Genomic DNA, 19421 nt, shown 5'->3' on the forward strand with positions numbered 1-19421 from the left:
CGATTGCTTGTGTTGCAATCAAAACGTCGTAGTATGCTAGTATTTAATTTATTACTTTCTCTTTACACGTCACTTTACCGAAAGAACCAAAGAGTCATTCAACTAAATGTCTTTCTCTTCCTGCCTTCCACCATTTCATATTCGTTTTCTTGCAGGAGTTCAAGGCAAAAGAGGGCGGGGGTTAGGGGGGTAAAAGCTCTTCAATGGAAACATTAAAGCACAAGGGGCTGCACCGCCGTTGACTTTCTTCTCTCCTGGATTTTCGTTGTCGCCGGGAGGATCCTCGTCGGGACGGGTCGCGGAGAACGCCTCTCCCCCCCCCCCACACAAACCAGCGGGTGCGGTCAGAGCGCGACGTCCCGTACGTCCGTGGGGGTGCCGGCCACGTCGAGCTCGTCCACGCCACTCGGTGACTGCGGGGAGCCCTGCTGCTGCTGCAGCTGTTGAGCCTGCGGGAGGCTCGCCCCCAGAACGCCCTCCAGCTGGTCCTGGCAGGCCAGCAGGCAGAGCTGCCGGGGGGGGGGGGGGCGAGAGGGATTAGCACCCCCGGCCATCATCGCCACCACCAGCACCAGCATCACCACCATCATCAGCATCATCAGCATCATCATCATCAGCAGGGCAGTCATCATCGCCACCAGCATCATCATCATCAGCATCATCAGCAGGGCAGCCATCATCGCCACCACCACCCCCACCACCATCAGCATCATCAGCAGGGCAGTCATCATCGCCACCACCACCAGCACCACCACCATCATCAGCAGCAGGGCGGCCATCATCACCACCACCAGCATCATCATCATCATCATCAGCAGGGCGGTCATCATCGCCACCACCAACACGCCCACCATCATCATCATCAGCAGGGCAGTCATCATCGCCACCACCACCAGCATCAGCATCATCATCATCAGCAGGGCAGTCATCATCGCCACCACCACCACCATCATCATCAGCAGGGCGGCCATCATCACCACCACCAGCATCAGCATCATCAGCAGGGCAGTCATCATCGCCACCATCACCACCACCACCAGCATCAGCATCATCAGCAGGGCAGTCATCATCACCACCACCACCAGCATCACCACCACCAGCATCAGCATCAGCATCATCAGCAGGGCAGTCATCATCGCCACCACCACCAGCATCATCATCAGCATCATCATCATCAGCAGGGCGTTAATCATTGTTACCCATCGTCACCACCACCAACATCATCATCGGCGCAGCTATCAAGTGTCAAAGGCATCGATCATCACCGCGGTTGATAAATTATTAATGCCAAATGCAAGTCAACAGTGCTCCCTCCTTGGCAAGTCACCAGCGGAATGTGTCACTTCCACCCGTGGCAAAAGGCTCCCCCCTCCCCTCCCTCTGGGGAATAGAATCAACCAGTGTGCGCTGGTTGATTCACAACTCTGATAATGTATGCACTGTCCTTGAAGTTGATTGGTCCACACCCGAGACAGCTTTTCTTAGAGCCTAGTCTCACATGGTCCTTGAAGTTGATTGGTCCACACCCGAGACAGCTTTCCTTAGAGCCTAGTCTCACATGGTCCTTGAAGTTGATTGGTCCACACCTGAGACAGCTTTCCTTAGAGCCTAGTCTCACATGGTCCTTGAAGTTGATTGGTCCACACCCAAGACAGCTTTCCTTAAAGCCTAGTCTCACATGGTCCTTGAAGTTGATTGGTCCACACCCGAGACAGCTTTCCTTAGAGCCTAGTCTCACATGGTCCTTGAAGTTGATTGGTCCACACCCGAGACAGCTTTCCTTAGAGCCTAGTCTCAAATGGTCCTTGAAGTTGATTGGTCCACACCCGAGACAGCTTTCCTCAGAGCCTAGTCTCACATGGTCCTTGAAGTTGATTGGTTTACACCCGAGACAGCTTTCCTTAGAGCCTAGTCTCACATGGTCCTTGAAGTTGATTGGCCCACACCCGAGACAGCTTTCCTTAGAGCCTAGTCTCACATGGGTTGGACCTGATGACGCCAAAAAGCGCACAACTCAAAGACAACGCACCATCAGAGTATGAGAGCTCGGGGTAAAGCATTTACACCATTGGAACCTCATTTGCCAGTACAAAATTGCTCATTCACGCTTTCACGTGAATTTAGCACGTTTAGCGGTGCCCGTCACTTGTATGGAGACGTAAGCAGGGCTACGTAGTAACTATTGTGAACTTTTATTGTGAACATTCGGTCACAGTTCCTATGACCTGCACTGTTTCATTGCTTTTATGGCTTTATTTTGGTGATTTCGAAAAGTGTATTGGTTTTGCCATGTTTGTCTGTTGTAGTACAGAGTTAGACTGATGGCCTTAATCTAAGTTGTCTTGTGGTTGTTGTTGTTGTTGTTTGACTTGCATCCCACTGGGATGTTTGCACACAGTGTTGGTGTACGATGTTTTTTTTCTGCAATATTTTGCTGTCTTTTCTTTGATTTTCTGTTTGCACTCAGTCACATATTCACTTTAAGATGTTTTCTTGTTCATGTTTTTGTTTTCTGTTTGTTGCGGTTGCACCCGATTCAAGAGCCGAATGGCTCACAGGGCAAAACCTACTAAATGAACTTGAACTAGGTTCATCTTCTAGGTCAGGGGTCGGCAACCTACGGCTCCGGAGCCGCATGCGGCTCTTTACGGGCTACTTCTTGACGATGAGTACGTATGTACTCAGATGCATTGCGGCTCTTGAAATACTGAATTTTGTACCGAATTGGAAAGAAATGGCTCTTCTTGTTATTTTGGTTGCCGACCCCTGTTCTAGGTTGTCGGGGGGCCCCTACGGCGAAGGTGTTTGCTAATGCGACGGCAAAGCCACGAATCGCTTTTGCGACCTCCGCCGCAAGTGATCCGGCACGACGTCCGACGTTTCGCTCCGTGCGCCGGGGAGAGCTTCGCCAGGAACTCGGCGGGCTTGAGAGCCAAGCGTTTGGACACGGTAGCGACCGACGACCCGGCGTACAATCCGTGGTCATTGTCAGATTGTGGCTGACGGGACGCACCGCGATTAACGTGAACGACCCATTCGGGGGGGGGGGGAGGGGGGGACAGGCGGGATGGGGGGGGGGTGTTGGGTGGATGCGGCGGCTGGGCTCACCGCGTCGCTGTTGACGATCTTGGCGAGGGTCTCGGCGAGCGGGGCAACCGACAGGCGCTCGTCCTTCCGGCTGAGCCGCGCGCCCCGCACGGCTGCCCCCACGCTGGCTGCGGCGATCATGGAGGGCGGGTACGTGGCGAACGTGAAGTCTGCACACGCACGCGGTGGAAGAACACGAGCAGAGGTCAGTGTCCTGCATCACGTAGCGGGTGGCTTCTCTAGCCACCCACCCCTCTCCCTCCCTGGCTCCACCGAAGCAGCGGACTTCAGCACCGCTCACACGGAAAGCAAAGCGACGGTTACAAGCGGAAGGTCGTCAACGGGCGGAGGCACCGAGCCAACAAAACACAGCTGGAATCACAAACACACCTGGAATCAGAAACACAGCTGGAATCACAAGCACAGCTGGAATCACAAACACAGCTGGAATCAGAAACACAGCTGGAATCACAAGCACAGCTGGAATCACAAACACAGCTGGAATCAGAAACACAGCTGGAATCACAAGCACAGCTGGAATCACAAGCACAGCTGGAATCACAAGCACAGCTGGAATCACAAACACAGCTGAAATCACAAGCACAGCTGGAATCACAAACACAGCTGAAATCACAAGCACAGCTGGAATCACAAGCACGGCTTCTCTCTCCGGTCGGTAGAGTCGGCAGAGTCCCCGATCCGACACGAGAGAGAGACCGGAGCTAGCCGGCAGGGACCCGGACTCAGAGTAGGACCCCTCTAGCCCCTGGGAGTTGTGCACCCTGTTGTGTGTGTATTGTAACAGCTTTAATAAACCCTGGCGAAAGCCCCGAACTTACCTCCGTCTCCGAGTGCGTCCGTGAGAGCTTCTCTACGCATGTATGCCAATGATTTGGTAATAGCTGCTCATTCAGAAGAGGAGTTGGAGACGCTGCTGCTGCTGAGACTGGAGCGTGCCACTAAGAGGTGGGGCCTTACCATCAGCCCCATCAAAACTAAGCACCTGCCTGGGTATTTTATACCATCGGACACTCCACCCCCACAACTCCCAATTGGTGATGGGGCAGTTGTGGAGAGAGTGGAGAGTTTCCCATAACCTGGGCAGTGTGCTTATGACCGGGCTCCAGTTTATCAGCAGAGGTCTCACTCCGAATCAGACTCAGAGTAGGACACCCTAGCCCCTGGGAGTTGTGTATCCTGGTGTGTGTAATATTGTAACAGCTCTACGCAAGCATGCACACGTTTGACAAATTACCCGTGGAAAAAAAACACTACTTTTCAAAAAACCCACACGTTTAAAGTAGGCTCAAGGAAAAATGTCTGTGCATACCGGTGGCACAGAGGGCGATGAAGGTGTACGTGTGCTTGCGGAGGAGCTGAAGCTTCTCGGCCGGCACGGGCAGCTCGCTGAGGATGTGCTCCAAGTAGTCGTGCGGCGTTACGGCAGCCAAGTCCCATCTCAGCCGGCACAGCACCAGTCGCTCCATGTCCTGCCAGACGTGGAAGAAGACGCAAGAAGGCGTTACAGCTGGCTCTGCCGATGTTTCATCCGGTGCCCCCCACCCACCCACCCACCCACCCCCGAAGCGCCGATTTTTTAAATCCTTTATATTAAGTTCGCTTGCTTGCGTGCTTGCTTAGGACCGTGCAAATCTTTCGGTCGTTTTTTTAACACACTTCCCGTGATCCAATCGAGCTGACATTTTGCACACAGACTCGTTGTGCGTGACAATTTTCGTGAATTTTTCCCCCAAAATTTTACACTGTTTAGGGAATTTTTTAAATCCTTTATATTAAGTTCGCTTGCTTGCGTGCTTGCTTAGGACCGTGCAAATGTTTCGGTCGTGTTTTAACCCACTTCCCGTGATCCAATCGAGCTGACATTTTGCACACAGACTCGTTGTGCGTGACAATGCATTTTCCTGAAAAAAAATTCCTAAATTTTACACTTTTTAGGGAGAAATTTTTTAATATTTAATTACCAATTGTTTAATGCTGCGAGACAATCATCTGACCCATAGGTGGCAGCCATCTCAAGCCAGAGGACGAGATGACTCTAGCCGCTCCGATGCCACGCATATAAAGGATTTATAGTGAAAAACTTTGTTTTTACGGGTTAATTTTTTGACAATTTATTCTTTTCGAGGAAGAGCGCGCAGGACTGTGCGAGGACGTCGGAAGATGGCGGTTTCATATAATTTCTTTCAAGTTCCAACGGCTAATATTGTAACAGAGCGGAATCATTATAAGCTCACTAAATGGAAGAATTAGACTATTGGAACCTCATTTGCCAGCAGCAAAATATGATCATTGGTTTTTTATTCCCTTTTATCTGGCAACAAAACTGACACCTTTTTTTTACAAGGAGTCGTGTTTGCATTGACCGCAATACCTGCAGTCGTAATGCAAACAAAAACACAACTCTGATAATGTATGCACTGTCCTTGAAGTTGATTGGTCCACACCCGAGACAGCTTTCCTTAGAGCCTAGTCTCACATGGTGTTGGACCAGATGATGCCAAAAGGCGCACAACTCAAAGACAATGCACCATCAGAGTATGAGAGCTCGGGGTAAGCATTTACACCATTGGAACCTCATTTGCCAGTAGCAAATATGATAATTGTTTTTTACCCTTTTATCTGGCAACAAAACTGACACCTTTTTTTACAAGGAGTCATGTTTGCATTGACCACAATACCTGCGGTCGGAATGCAAAGAAAAACACAACTCTGATAATGTACGCACTGTCCTTGACGTTGATTGGTCCACACCCGAGACAGCTTTCCTTGGAGCCTAGTCTCACATGGTGTTGGACCAGATGACGCCAAAAGGCGCACAACTCAAAGACAACGCACCATCAGAGTATGAGAGCTCGGGGTAAAGCATTTACACCATTGGAATCTCATTGGCCAGTAGCAAATATGAGCATTGTTTTTTTACCCTTTTATCTGGCAACAAAACTTGTCAGATAAAAGGGTCAGTGCATATATTATCAGAGTTGTGTTTGTTTGTTTGCTTTCCGACCGCAGGTATTGTGGTCAATGCAAATATGACTCCTTGTAACAAAAAAGGTGTCAGTTTTGTTGCTGGAAAAATTAGGTCTTATGGCTGTAGAAAATTAGTAACAGAGCAGGGAAAAGGGGAATTGAAAAGCCGCTTTGTGTGGTCGGGTTTCAAATCTCGTCACCAGCAGCTCTTGGAGTCTGATGGAGTTGTCCGTGTAGGTGCACAGCTTTTCGGCGGTCAGGTGGATCGTTTCTCGGAGCTTGGAAGCCAGGAACATGCACGCGGCTCCGAGTAATTGAAGGTGGCTTTTTTTGGTCGGCATCACGGCCAAATACCGGTCCAAATAATTCATTGCCAAGGTGAAGACCTCCTCTTCGCACCGCTGGTCTTCACATACCTACGACAAAGTTGCGCGCCGAAAAGGGAAAAACAACACGCGACTCCGGTTAAAAAAGGAGATCTTTTGTTTTTGCAAATACAAAACGGCAATCAATAACGTTGTGTAGTCTTCTTGGTTCTTTCGGTAAAGTCACGCAGAAGGGAAATAATAAAATAATAAAAATAAAACATATTTTCTTTTAATGAAAAATTCTCACGACGTTTCGGCAAGCAGCCGTCCTCAGGTGAAGAACAGGTCTGTCGGGAAAGACAGCGTCTGAATGAAACACCACCAGGCTTGGCAGCGTATATTTAAGCTGGGTTGGAGGGGGAAGAGCGCCTTGACAAAGGAATTTGCATATCAAGAGGAATTTAGCATATTTATGGGAAATGCAGCTTTAAATCGAAATTTAACGTTGTGTAGCTTAACATGTGCAGCATAAATTTCAAGATGTTGCAAACCCCAAGTGAGATAACCAAGCGTGTATATTACACGCACACCACATATGCAAAGTGTATACATATTTTCAAGCAAAACCTTGGATTGCGAGTAAACTTGGTCTGCGAGTGTTTTGCAAGACGAGCAACATTTTTAAAAATAAATATTAATTTGATAAACGAGCGAGTGGTCTTGCAATACGAGTAGTACATGTAGTGTACGCTTTGTCTGCAGAACGTCACGTGATCACAACTGATGAACGAGTGCTTTGGATTACAAGCGAACGAATTATGCTCAAAATCCAAGGTTTTACTGTATTTAATGTTGGCTTTTGTTGTTGTTGTCGTTGTCGCAAGATGCATTCAAGCGACAGTGTTAAGCGATGACACGAGAGAAAGATTGGTAAGCGCTGGTAACAGCAACAGGGGCTTGTCCCTGGCAGAAGAGAGACGGTCCCTGAATTCCTGAGACACGTTCGCTCCGAAATGAATTCAGGTCACAGTCGCAACAATCGGGCCAACCAAAGTGGGGGGGGTTGGTGGGTTGGTGGTGCGTGGGGTGGGACCCTGACCCCTGACCCCCACTCTTTGTGTGTGTGGGGTGGTGTGGTGAGACCCTGACCCCCCCCCACCCAGCCCCACCCTCCATCCCCACCCTCCCCTCTCCTCCAACCCCCCACCCAGCCCCAGCCCCTCCCCACCCTCCCCACCCAGCTCCACCCTCCCCTCCCCACCCAGCCCCACCCTCCCCACCTAGCCCCTCCCCACCCAGCCCCACCCTCTCTTCTCCACCCAGCTCAACCCTCCCCATCCAGCCCCTCCCCACCCAGCCCAACCCCTCCCCTTTCCTCCAACCCCCCACCCAGCCCCAGCCCCTCCCCACCCGCCCCACCCCACCCTCCCCATCCAGCCCCTCCCCACGCAGCCCCTCCCCACCCTCCCCCACCCCTCCCCACCCAGCCCAACCCCTCACACCCCCTACCCAGCCCCACCCAGCCCCTCCCCTCCCTCCCCACCCAGCCCCTCCCTGCACGACGGACACAATAATCCCCTGTGGGCTGGTGTAACCAGGAGGTTCCTACCGGTACCAGGTTGTTTTTTTATCCTTTTGAGTTCAACGGAGATGCAAACCACGCCGTGTTTGCTGCACTGTCTGTAGCTGTGTGTGTGCGTGTGTAGCCACTAATGTTGACAACGCACTAACCAGCGCACACACACACAGTACATCACTAACACACACACAGTACATCACTAACACACACACAGTACATCACTAACACACACACAGTACATCACTAACACACACACAGTACATCACTAACACACACAGTACATCACTAACACACACACAGTACATCACTAACACACACACATAACACACACACAGTACATCACTAACACACACACAGTACATCACTAACACACACACAGTACATCACTAACACACACACAGTACATCACTAACACACACACAGTACATCACTAACACACACACAGTACATCACTAACACACACACAGTACATCACTAACACACACACAGTACATCACTAACACACACACAGTACATCACTAACACACACACAGTACATCACTAACACACACACAGTACATCACTAACACACACACAATACATCACTAACACACACACAGTACATCACTAACACACACACAGTACATCACTAACACACACACAGTACATCACTAACACACACACAGTACATCACTAACACACACACAGTACATCACTAACACACACACAGTACATCACTAACACACACACAGTACATCACTAACACACCACACACACAGTACATCACTAACACACACACAGTACATCACTAACACACACACAGTACATCACTAACACACACACAGTACATCACTAACACACACACAGTACATCACTAACACACACACAGTACATCACTAACACACACACAGTACATCACTAACACACACACAGTACATCACTAACACACACACAGTACATCACTAACACACACACAGTACATCACTAACACACACAGTACATCACTAACACACACACAGTACATCACTAACACACACACAGTACATCACTAACACACACACAGTACATCACTAACACACACACAGTACATCACTAACACACACACAGTACATCACTAACACACACACAGTACATCACTAACACACACACAGTACATCACTAACACACACACAGTACATCACTAACACACACACAGTACATCACTAACACACACACAGTACATCACTAACACACACACAGTACATCACTAACACACACACAGTACATCACTAACACACACACAAACACGTGTTCACGTTCACAATTAACGACGCGCATATTTTATTTCACGTTACCTGCATCTACAGTATACAGACATTAACTAATGTACACTCGCGGCAAATATGTACACGTGCACACACAGACAAAGATCCCCCGTGTAGCCTTAACAGACTGTAGGGGCAAGTGCTGTTAGCGAGTAGCACCTATGAAGGCCGGAACGGTACACGAGGGGGTGGGTGGCCAGCACCACGCCCGACCGCCTTTGTCTCCCCAGTGGCGATATTTACTACACACCGCACCAAGTACTCATTTGAGGCTGAGTCGACCTAGGGGAGGCCCAGGACCGGTTCAGATAATCGTCACTGGTGTTGGCCGTGAGCGCTATGAACCCACTCACCCCCCCACTCACTCAACCCCCCCACTCACCCACTCACCAACTCACCCACCCACTCACTCACCCCCTCACCCACCCACTCACTCTCCCCCACTCACCCACCCACTCACCCCCCCACTCACCCCCCCTCTCACCCCCCCCACCCACTCCCCCCCACTCACCCACTCACTCACCCCCCCTCTCACCCACCCACTCACTCCCCCAGACTCACCCCCCCCCCTCTCACCCACCCACTCACTCCCCCTCACTCACCCACTCACCCACCCTCTCACCCACCCACTCACTCCCCCTCACTCACCCACTCACCCACCCTCTCACCCACCCACTCACCCACCCATTCACCCACCCACTCACCCACCCATTCACCCACTCACTCACCCCCCCACTCACCCTCCCACTCACCCCCCCCACTCACCCCCCCTCTCACCCACCCACTCACCCACCCATTCACCCACTCACTCACCCCCCCCACTCACCCTCCCACTCACCCCCCCACTCACCCCCCCTCTCACCCACCCACTCACCCACCCATTCACCCACTCACTCACCCCCCCACTCACCCTCCCACTCACCCCCCCACTCACCCCCCCTCTCACCCACCCACTCACCCACCCATTCACCCACTCACTCACCCCCCCACTCACCCACCCACTCACTCCCCCACTCACCCCCCCTCTCACCCACCCACTCACCCACCCATTCACCCACTCACTCACCCCCCCACTCACCCTCCCACTCACCCCCCCACTCACCCCCCCTCTCACCCACCCACTCACCCACCCATTCACCCACTCACTCCCCCCCCCACTCACCCACCCACTCACCGTCCCACCCACTCACTCACCCTAGTGATGGTGGTGGTGATAGTGATGATGATGATGGTGGTGATAGTGATGGTGGTGGTGATAGTGATGATGGTGGTGGTGATGATGTTGGTGATAGTGATGATGATGTTGGTGATAGTGATGATGATGGTGGTGATAGTGATGATGTTGGTGATAGTGATGATGATGTTGGTGATAGTGATGATGATGGTGGTGGTGATAGTGATGATTATGGTAGTGATGATTATGATAGTGATGATGATGGTGATAGTGATGATTATGATAGTGATGATGTTGGTGGTGGTGGTGATAGTGATGATGGTGGTGATAGTGATGATTATGATAGTGATGATTATGATAGTGATGATGTTGGTGGTGATGATAGTGATGATTATGATAGTGATGATTATGATAGTGATGATGATGATAGTGATGTTGATGATGGCGATGATGTTGGTGGCGATGATGACGTTGATGACACCACGCTACCTCCAGCATCCACGTGGCGAGCGTCCTTCTCATGAAGGGCTGGATGTCGGTCTGCACGCCGCACTCGAAGTACGACGCCCTGGGCACGTAGCGCTCCTCCAAGCTCAGCAAGTTGGACAAAACCCTCTTGTCTTGCAGGAGGTGGGCATCTACTAAAGCCCTCTTGATGCCAGCTGCCTCGCCACACATCAACTCCATTCCTTCTGGGGTCGTGGGGGGCCCTTTTCGTTACAAGGTGGTGGTGGTGGGGGGCGGGTTGGTTGATGGTGGACTGTCCCTTCTTCTGCAGCTCCAAGAATGATTTTTTTTTTACACGAAAGATTAAATATTGTAGGAGTCTGAGAAATCGTCGTGGATTTCAAATGGTCGGTTTGAAATGTAACAGCAGCTGCAGCAGCTGCAGTATTGATGCTCTTACCTGGTGTACAACACGTGTTCGTCTGTTCTCAGAAAACTGCCGCTCTTGATTTTGCCTTACAGTCATATATTAGTGCTAAGTTCACTTTAACGTCTTCTCAGTTACTTACGTTTCGTTTTGCTGTTCCCGTTATAAAAAAAACTTGCAATGATTACCAGCTTCTACACCACACGCGTGTTACTTTATTATGACAATAATCTCATCTGCCAACGCACGCAACATTCAAGGCTTGCTGCTGTACACTGTTTGTCACGCTGCACACAAGTTCTTTGCTCTGACCGGCAAAACATCTGCGGCTAAAGTAAATAAATATATAAAACCTTCATCATTAATATGAATACAGTTGACCTAGCAACAAGGGAGTGACGGCGATTGGCTGTGTTGTTGTTGTTCTTGCTTTGCGCCAAAGTAGTTCAAGTTCATGTACAGTAGTAGGTACAAGCCCTGTGAGCCATTCGGCTCTTGAATCGGGTGCAACCGCAACAAACAAAAAAACATCTTAAAGTGAATGTGCGACTAAGTTTAAACAGAAAATCCAAGAAAAGACAGCAAAATATTGCAGAGAAAGCACCGTTACACACCAACACTGTGCAAACATCCCAGTGGGATGCAAGTCAAACAACAACAACAACAACCACAAGACAACTTAGATTAAGGCCATCAGTCTAACTCTGTACTACAACAACAACACAAACATGGATAAACCAATACACTTTTCGAAATCACCAAAATAAAGCCATGAAAGCAATGAAACAGTGCAGGTCATAGGAACTGTGACGGAGTTTTCACAATAAACTTCATAAACAACACGTACCAGCAGAACCTGCAGCCACAGCTGCTGCTGCTGCACGAGTCTCTCCACTACAGCAGCAGCAGCAGGAGCAGCAGTCGCAGAATTATAATTTCTCAATGCACCTTTAAGATCAGCGCACTAAATCAAAACACAGGTCATACTTTGATTTAAAGCTTTCGTGACTGCAGCGATTCATCTTCTTGGTTCTTTCGGTAAAGTCACGTAGAAGGGAAGTAATAAAATAATAAAAATAAAATAATTCTCACGACGTTTCGGCCACAACGCAAGCAGCCGTCCTCAGATGAAGACCAGGTCTGTCGGGGAGACAGCGTCTGAATGCTTCCCTTCTACTTGACTTTAGCGAAAGAACCAAGAAGACAGGTCATACTTTGAGGCCACTGAATATCAGTGACAGCTCGGGGTGTACAACTCCTCTAGAGCAGCTTTGAGTGATGAAGCAGTCGTTGTTACGCGCTTACATGGCTCACAAGACGACTTGTTGTGGTTTATATTTTGTCTAAACGTTGCTTCTTGTTGTCATCTTGACGCGGGGTTCTAAGAGACGCGAAGGATGTTGGTGTTTTGCGATAGAAATAAATGAACTGCGTGGCGCCCAGCGTGGGGCTCGAACCCGCGACCCCGAGACGCCGCCGCGTGCCACGCGCCACCCGCTGAGCTCGCCGCGCGCTGGGGACTCAGCTCGCCAAGTCGCCTCCTCGTGTAGCCACCACTCGCGTTCACTCGCTACACACCGTGTCGAGAATGACATGGAATTGGCTATTATCATTGTTCTTGAAGAGTGTAGTGAACAATATGGAGACACTTGGGGTTTTTAAATCCTTTATATTAAGTTTGCTTGCTTGCGTGCTTGCTTATGTAATAAAAGGACTCAGACGCTTCTCTCTGACTTCGTGTCCTTTATTGGGTTCTTGTCTTCTCCCACACGGCACTCTCTTATAGACACTGTATTTGTAGCCCCCGGCTGCTATCGCTATTGTAGCCTCCTTCCTCTCCCCGCAGACTCTCTCCTTTCTCTATTGTAACCTCCGTCCTCTCCCTGCAGACTCGCTGCTGACTCCCTATGCAGATCCCCGCTGCTTACTCTATATGCAGACCCTCTTGGCTGCTACTCCGTGTGCAGACCCGCTGCTGACTCCGTAGGCAGCCCCGCTGCTGACTGCAGCCTCCTCGCTGCTTCGGGTCGGTCACCGCTGGCCGACGGTGCCGATCCTCGCTCCCTCGTGTCCGTGGCGATCTCGCCACACTCCGCTTTCGCCCTTCGTGGCCTCTCTCGTTCCTGGTCCCCCGTCACTCCCCCTCCTCTTCCGGTTCCCCTCCCTCTATAGCTTAACCCCTCTCCCCCCCACGTGACCTAACTCCTCCCCTCATGACGTCACCTCCGGAGGGCCGTTTACGCCCGCATTACATCACCCTCCCCCATCGAGAAAATCCAGCCGACCTCGGCTGAAATGCAACTTGACAAGCAATGCGGGTGTAAAGGACCGACACGTAAAAAGACACGAAGCATGCAACAACAATATAACAAGAACACAACACAACACAATTTAACGAAACGTGAGGGATTTCGAGCGAGTACGGGTAGCCGGGCCGTCCCGGACGGTCGGCAGCCCACCCGCCGAGCGGGAACGTGGCAGGGTTTTAAGGGCGACAGGAGCAAGTTCATCCGCCGCCATTGAAGGGCCGCCACCGTCCCGGTTGCGTTCAGAGACGTCCCGTAATCGCGTCCGCGGAGGGACAGGAAGAGCTGCAGGTCCCGTAGTTTCTGTGGCTCCGGTCGGCATCCCACGAGCGGAACGTCCTCCCTCCTGCGGCGTCACGGCCGGCTTGTCTGTAAGGGGTACGACAGGCGCTCTTGCAAGGTCAGCATGCACAGGCAAGGGCGAGTCGGCAGCAACAGACCCCGGCAAGGCAACCTCGGGAGATGACGCTTCCGGTCGCGGGGCAATGTACGGTTCAACCGGGATGTATGCACGAACCAGCGCCGCGAACCAACCCGAACCCGCGCCGACTGAGGGTTGGGAACCTCAATGAGGCGGACCGGACCTTGCCATGGTTTATGTAATTTAGGAGAGGTACCTGGCCGCACCTGTGGGCAATGAAGCCAGGCAAGGTCCCCCGTTTTCCAGGGGCACTCCCCCTTTGAACGTCGAGCACACCGCTCATTCCTGGCCTGAGCTTTGGCCGTAGCCATGCGGGCCCTTTCCCTCGCCGCAGTGACACGGCGAACGTTGTCCTGAATATACTCAGGAAGAGGCTTAACAGGTCCCCTCGCACCGGTTCCCAACTGCTCAGTAATCGGCGGAACATTTTCCCGGCCGTACATAAGAAAGAACGGCGAGTATCCAGTAGCCGCATGCGGCATCATGCGATACGCCGAAAGCACCCCAGGGATATGCAAATCCCAATCAGCTTGATTTTCCCCGATTGTATGGCACAGCATGGCGGACAGGGTCCGATTTAACCGTTCCACCATACCATCCGTTTGTGGGTGGTAGGGGGATGTCCGTATCTTTTTAGTTCCAAGAGCCGCACACACCTCCCCCAACAATTTAGACGAAAAATTTCGGCCTTGATCTGTAAGGAGCCTCTCCGGCGCCCCCTTGTCCATTACATACCCAAATAGAAAGGCGTCAGTGATAGACGCCGCTGACTGGTCAGGCAAAGGCCAGGCCATCGGCCAGCGGGAGAGGTACTCCACCCCCACCAGTAAATACTTATTTCCCCTAGCGGATGGCGGAAAGGGTCCCAAAATATCTAACGCCACCAGCTCATTAACTCGAGATACTTGAATCGATTGTATCGGCGGAACATATGGATGTTTAGGCGGCTTACGGCGGGCACAATCGGGACACGCGCAAACGTGACCGACGACATCTGTCGTCATGCCGTGCCAATAATAGTCTCGCTGCAGCGTCAATAGGGTTTTCTGCACCCCCAGATGTAAAAGTGTATCACAATGCAGAGATCTAATCAATTCGTACCGCAATGACGCCGGTACAACGAGACGCCAGCGTTCCTGTATCCCTTCCCTCCACATCAGCAACCCATCTTGGAGAGCAGTTTCCGGTACACCACCCGCACCGAGTCCCTTACTTGCCTTCTCCGTTTGCTTTCGTAACGTCACCAAGGAATTATCCAACATCTGCTCCCGAATCCACACAGACCTCGGGAGACACAAAATCCCATCAGCCGGTCCCCCATCAACTGGTCCCGGTGTAAGCGGAGTTTCAAGAACATCCACCGCCAGCGTGACAGGCTGAGGGGGGAGCTGAATCAGTCCACACCTATGCGTCCCCGACGCACACGCGCAAGGGGATTTTTGCGGCAACCTGGAAAGTGCGTCCGCATTAGCGTGACGCACACCCTTCCGATGATGAATTTGGAAGGAAAATTCTTGCAGCGTGTCCAGCCACCTCGCCAATTGTCCGGATGGCTGGTCCATCTTAAGTGCATACTGCAAGGCCGCATGGTCCGTGCGGACAATAAACGACCGACCGTACAGATACGGTCGAAATTGGCGGAGAAAAAAAACAATGGCCAAAAGTTCCCTGCGAGTGACGCAGTAGCGGGTCTCCGCGGGCGACAAAACCCGACTCCCATACGCCACAACGCGCTCAACTCCACCTTTCGACTGGGACAACACCGCCCCAATACCAGTGTCACTTGCATCCGTATCCAGAATGAAAGGATGTTCAAAATCCGGATAATCCAACGTCGGTGCAGTAGCCAGTAAATCGCGCAGGCTCCGAAACGCCGCCTCCTCCGGCGGTCCCCAAGCAAATTTGTGTCCCTTCCCAGTAAGGAGATGCAAAGGCCTCGCGATAGTAGCAAAATTCGGAACAAACCTCCGATAATACGAGGCGAACCCCAAAAACCGACGCACATCACCCACCGTGGCCGGGGTTGCCCAATCACGGACACACGCAGTTTTCTCCGGATCCGTGGCCACCCCGTCCGCACTAACAATATGTCCCAAGTATCGAACGGAGTGTTGCAGTAGGTGACATTTCTTTGGCTTGAATTTCAATTTAGCAGAACGCATTCTGGTGAATACAGCCTCCAACCGCAGTAAATGCTCATCAAATGTGCGGCTGAAGACAATAATATCATCTAAATAAATCAGACATGTCTCCCACTGCAACCCCGTTAATACCAACTCCATCAACCTCTGAAAAGTGGCAGGGGCCGCATTCAACCCCATCGGAAGACAGTTAAATTGGAATAACCCCTGCGGCGTACGGAAAGCAGTCTTTTCTCGCGAGGGCTCGTCAAGGGGGAGCTGCCAGAAGCCCGAAGAGAGATCTAGCGTTGAAAAAAACTTAGCCCCTGACAAGGCGTCGAGAGAATCGTCCATACGCGGCAGGGGATGCGTATCTGCCACCGACACTTTATTCACCTTACGAAAATCCACACAAAATCGCAATTTACCATCCTTCTTTTTAACCAACACAACAGGCGCGCCCCACGGGCTATTAGACGGAGATATAATATCCGCTTTCAACATGTCATCCACTGCCCCTCGAACATGCTCACGCTCAGCCGGACTCATCCGACGCGAGTTCAAGCGGATAGGTGCAGCGTCCCCTGTGTCGATATGATGATAAAGCAGCGAGGTGCGTCCCAAGTCCAAATCGTCGGAGCTAAACACATCCGAATAACTCGATAATAATTTATGAATCGCACAACGCTGTTCGCCGGAAAGGGCCGAATTTTCCCCACACAATTCAGCGATCCAACGATCATCCACTCCTCCATCGTGTGAAACACCACCCACCAGCCCTCCGTCCGGCAGATCACTCTGAGCCGTAAACGCCGTGGTGGCATGTGCCACAACGGTACCAGCCGGCACACACACGCTTTCAGTACTCGCATTAAGCACCTGCAAAAACGGCCGCTGATCTGGACGGACAATAGTTTGCGCCCCCACTAGCGCCAATCCGCCCGTAACAGCGGCGGACGGCGACAGCAAAATCCCAAAAGCATCCTGCCGACCCGGAATCGGCTTCCGATATCGTAAGGGAATGAGCATCTGCGAGCCAGGTGGAATATCAACCGAAACTTCCGATAACGCCTGCACCTGGGCGACAGGAGCCGGTCGCCCCCAGGCGGACTGTAAAAATGCCAATTTCCGGCCCCCCAGTAGTTCAATGCAATTTTCATTGATTCGAATTAGAATGGGCATCTTAGCCAAAAAATCAGTACCCAACAGGCAAGGAACCGCCAGGGACCTCGAAATTAACACAACGCCCGAGGCCGAGACTCCCCCGATAGAAATGTTAGCGTCCACCTGGCCCACGATGCCCATACTACCCCCGTTTGCAGCGATGCAGGAAGCGTAAGCCGGCCTAACGGCCCCCGGTGGGATGTTCAAAAGATGGAATATCACATCCGAAATAATGGTCGCGGACGCACCGGAATCCACCAAAATGCGTACGTCCACCTCTTGGATCGACCCAGGTACAGTGGACGAACCGGTAGCGGCCGCGACAACCCGCCGAGCCAGCTTACGCCACTGCGTTATCGAGCGACAAGGCGCAGACACTGGCCTCCCGTATGTAACAACATCCGCGTCGCACAACAACGGCGATGAGTGAGGTGTCGGGCCTTGCCGGGTGTCTGGTGCGCACCGACTTGCCTGTGCTGGAGGATCTTTCTTTGGAGCGTCCGCTGTCGAGGCCTCCTGCTGGGGCGGACCCGGAACACGGGCCCAGCAGTCCCTGGCATAATGGCCCCGACGCCTCGCAGCGGAAGCACTCGACGTCGGTGCGGCGCGCAGCGGGCACCCCGTCCCGACGCGGCCGCACCGGCGGCGCGGCCCGCGGCCCCGCCCGCTTTGGGCCGGCCACGGAGCAGAGGCAGCCGACAACTCCTTCTGGCCGCTCCCATCCAGCACGTACACGGCCTTTGTAGGGTCCCACCCTACGGCACCCCCTTCGACGATAGGACCACCCATCCACGCCGTGACCTGTTTCCAGCGGCGGAGATTAAACTGGGCGTCCAGACACTTAGCTGCGGCCCGGGACGTGAGCTTTTCATGACCGCACGCCGGCATAGGAATGCCAAGATCTCGGGACAACTCCAACATCTTCCCCAGGATGAGAGGTTCCAGCAGGTCAGGCTCCGTCTCCGGGTAAGCGGCCATAGCAAGTTCCAACACGGCGCCCCTATACGCCACCGGTGACTCCTCAGGTGCGCGTTGCCGTTGCACGAATCGGCGATGGGCGTCATCCGGTGGCTCGTACGCGTCCGCCATTTCATCGAACACCCCTCGCAGAGTCTTCTTCTTCGCAGCTTTTATGGAGCGAAAAAACGAACGGATTCATCATCAAGAAGAGTCGGAAGCACCTCCAGTGCCTCAGCGTCCGTCCATCTCGCTGTACGTACCGCCGCCAAAATCTACAGGCGAACGCACTCCATCGCCACCGATGGAGAATTCTTTGACGGTTGTTAGGTGACGACTGCGACTCCTTGGCTTGCTTCCTTCCGCCGCTGACTCCTCCGGTGGTAAATTCAACAAGGCGTCGCAACGCGGTGTCGACAAGATGGCGGCCGACCGTCGCGGCGGTCCCAAAATGGCGGCTTCCCGCTTTCCGTGGTGCGCCACGCCCAAGATGGCGTCTTCGCGCCGCGTGGCCGATGGCGGCGCCATCGAAGACGACCCGGGCTCCTGCCGATCACCACCATCACCTTCCAACGCCGCCCTTGGCGTGACAAGGTCACACAACTGTGTGATGACGTTTTTGAGAGTTACCAGTTGCTCCGCCATCTGGGTCCATCTTAAATCTGCGTCCTTTGGAGCAGATGGGTCCGACGACGCGGCAACCTCCTCGACACCCGGACCCTCACGGATCTCTTCCTCTGCCGAAGTCAAGCCGACTGCAGGAGGAAGATCGTCGTCGTCGGAAGATGAAGCCGACGCCGGAGATGGAATATTCTTTTTCCTCAATTGTTTCGCCATGCCGTTTCACTTCTGACTCCAGTGTAATAAAAGGACTCAGACGCTTCTCTCTGACTTTGTGTCCTTTATTGGGTTCTTGTCTTCTCCCACACGGCACTCTCTTATAGACACTGTATTTGTAGCCCCCGGCTGCTATCGCTATTGTAGCCTCCTTCCTCTCCCCGCAGACTCTCTCCTTTCTCTATTGTAACCTCCGTCCTCTCCCTGCAGACTCGCTGCTGACTCCCTATGCAGATCCCCGCTGCTTACTCTATATGCAGGACCCTCTGGCTGCTACTCCGTGTGCAGACCCGCTGCTGACTCCGTAGGCAGCCCCGCTGCTG

The 19421-nt window shown here is 52.3% G+C and overlaps 1 protein-coding gene across 1 annotated transcript; it reads right to left on the reverse strand.

Moving 5' to 3' along the window:
• Positions 1–344: 344 nt before the first annotated feature.
• On the reverse strand, positions 345–11106 carry LOC133361807 (G1/S-specific cyclin-D2-like). The gene is made up of 5 exons (XM_061580802.1): positions 10909–11106; positions 6276–6491; positions 4418–4577; positions 3109–3257; positions 345–509 (listed from the first exon to the last, which is right to left on the reverse strand). Exons 1-5 carry the CDS (start codon positions 11104–11106, stop codon positions 345–347), a joined length of 888 nt encoding a protein of 295 aa, XP_061436786.1.
• Between the last annotated feature and the right edge of the window lie 8315 nt (positions 11107–19421).

The sequence above is a fragment of the Lethenteron reissneri genome, unplaced genomic scaffold (genome assembly GCF_015708825.2).
Source record: "Lethenteron reissneri isolate LAM-NWPU_2019-01 unplaced genomic scaffold, ASM1570882v1 scaffold_1242, whole genome shotgun sequence".
In the NCBI taxonomy this organism is placed as follows: domain Eukaryota; kingdom Metazoa; phylum Chordata; class Hyperoartia; order Petromyzontiformes; family Petromyzontidae; genus Lethenteron; species Lethenteron reissneri.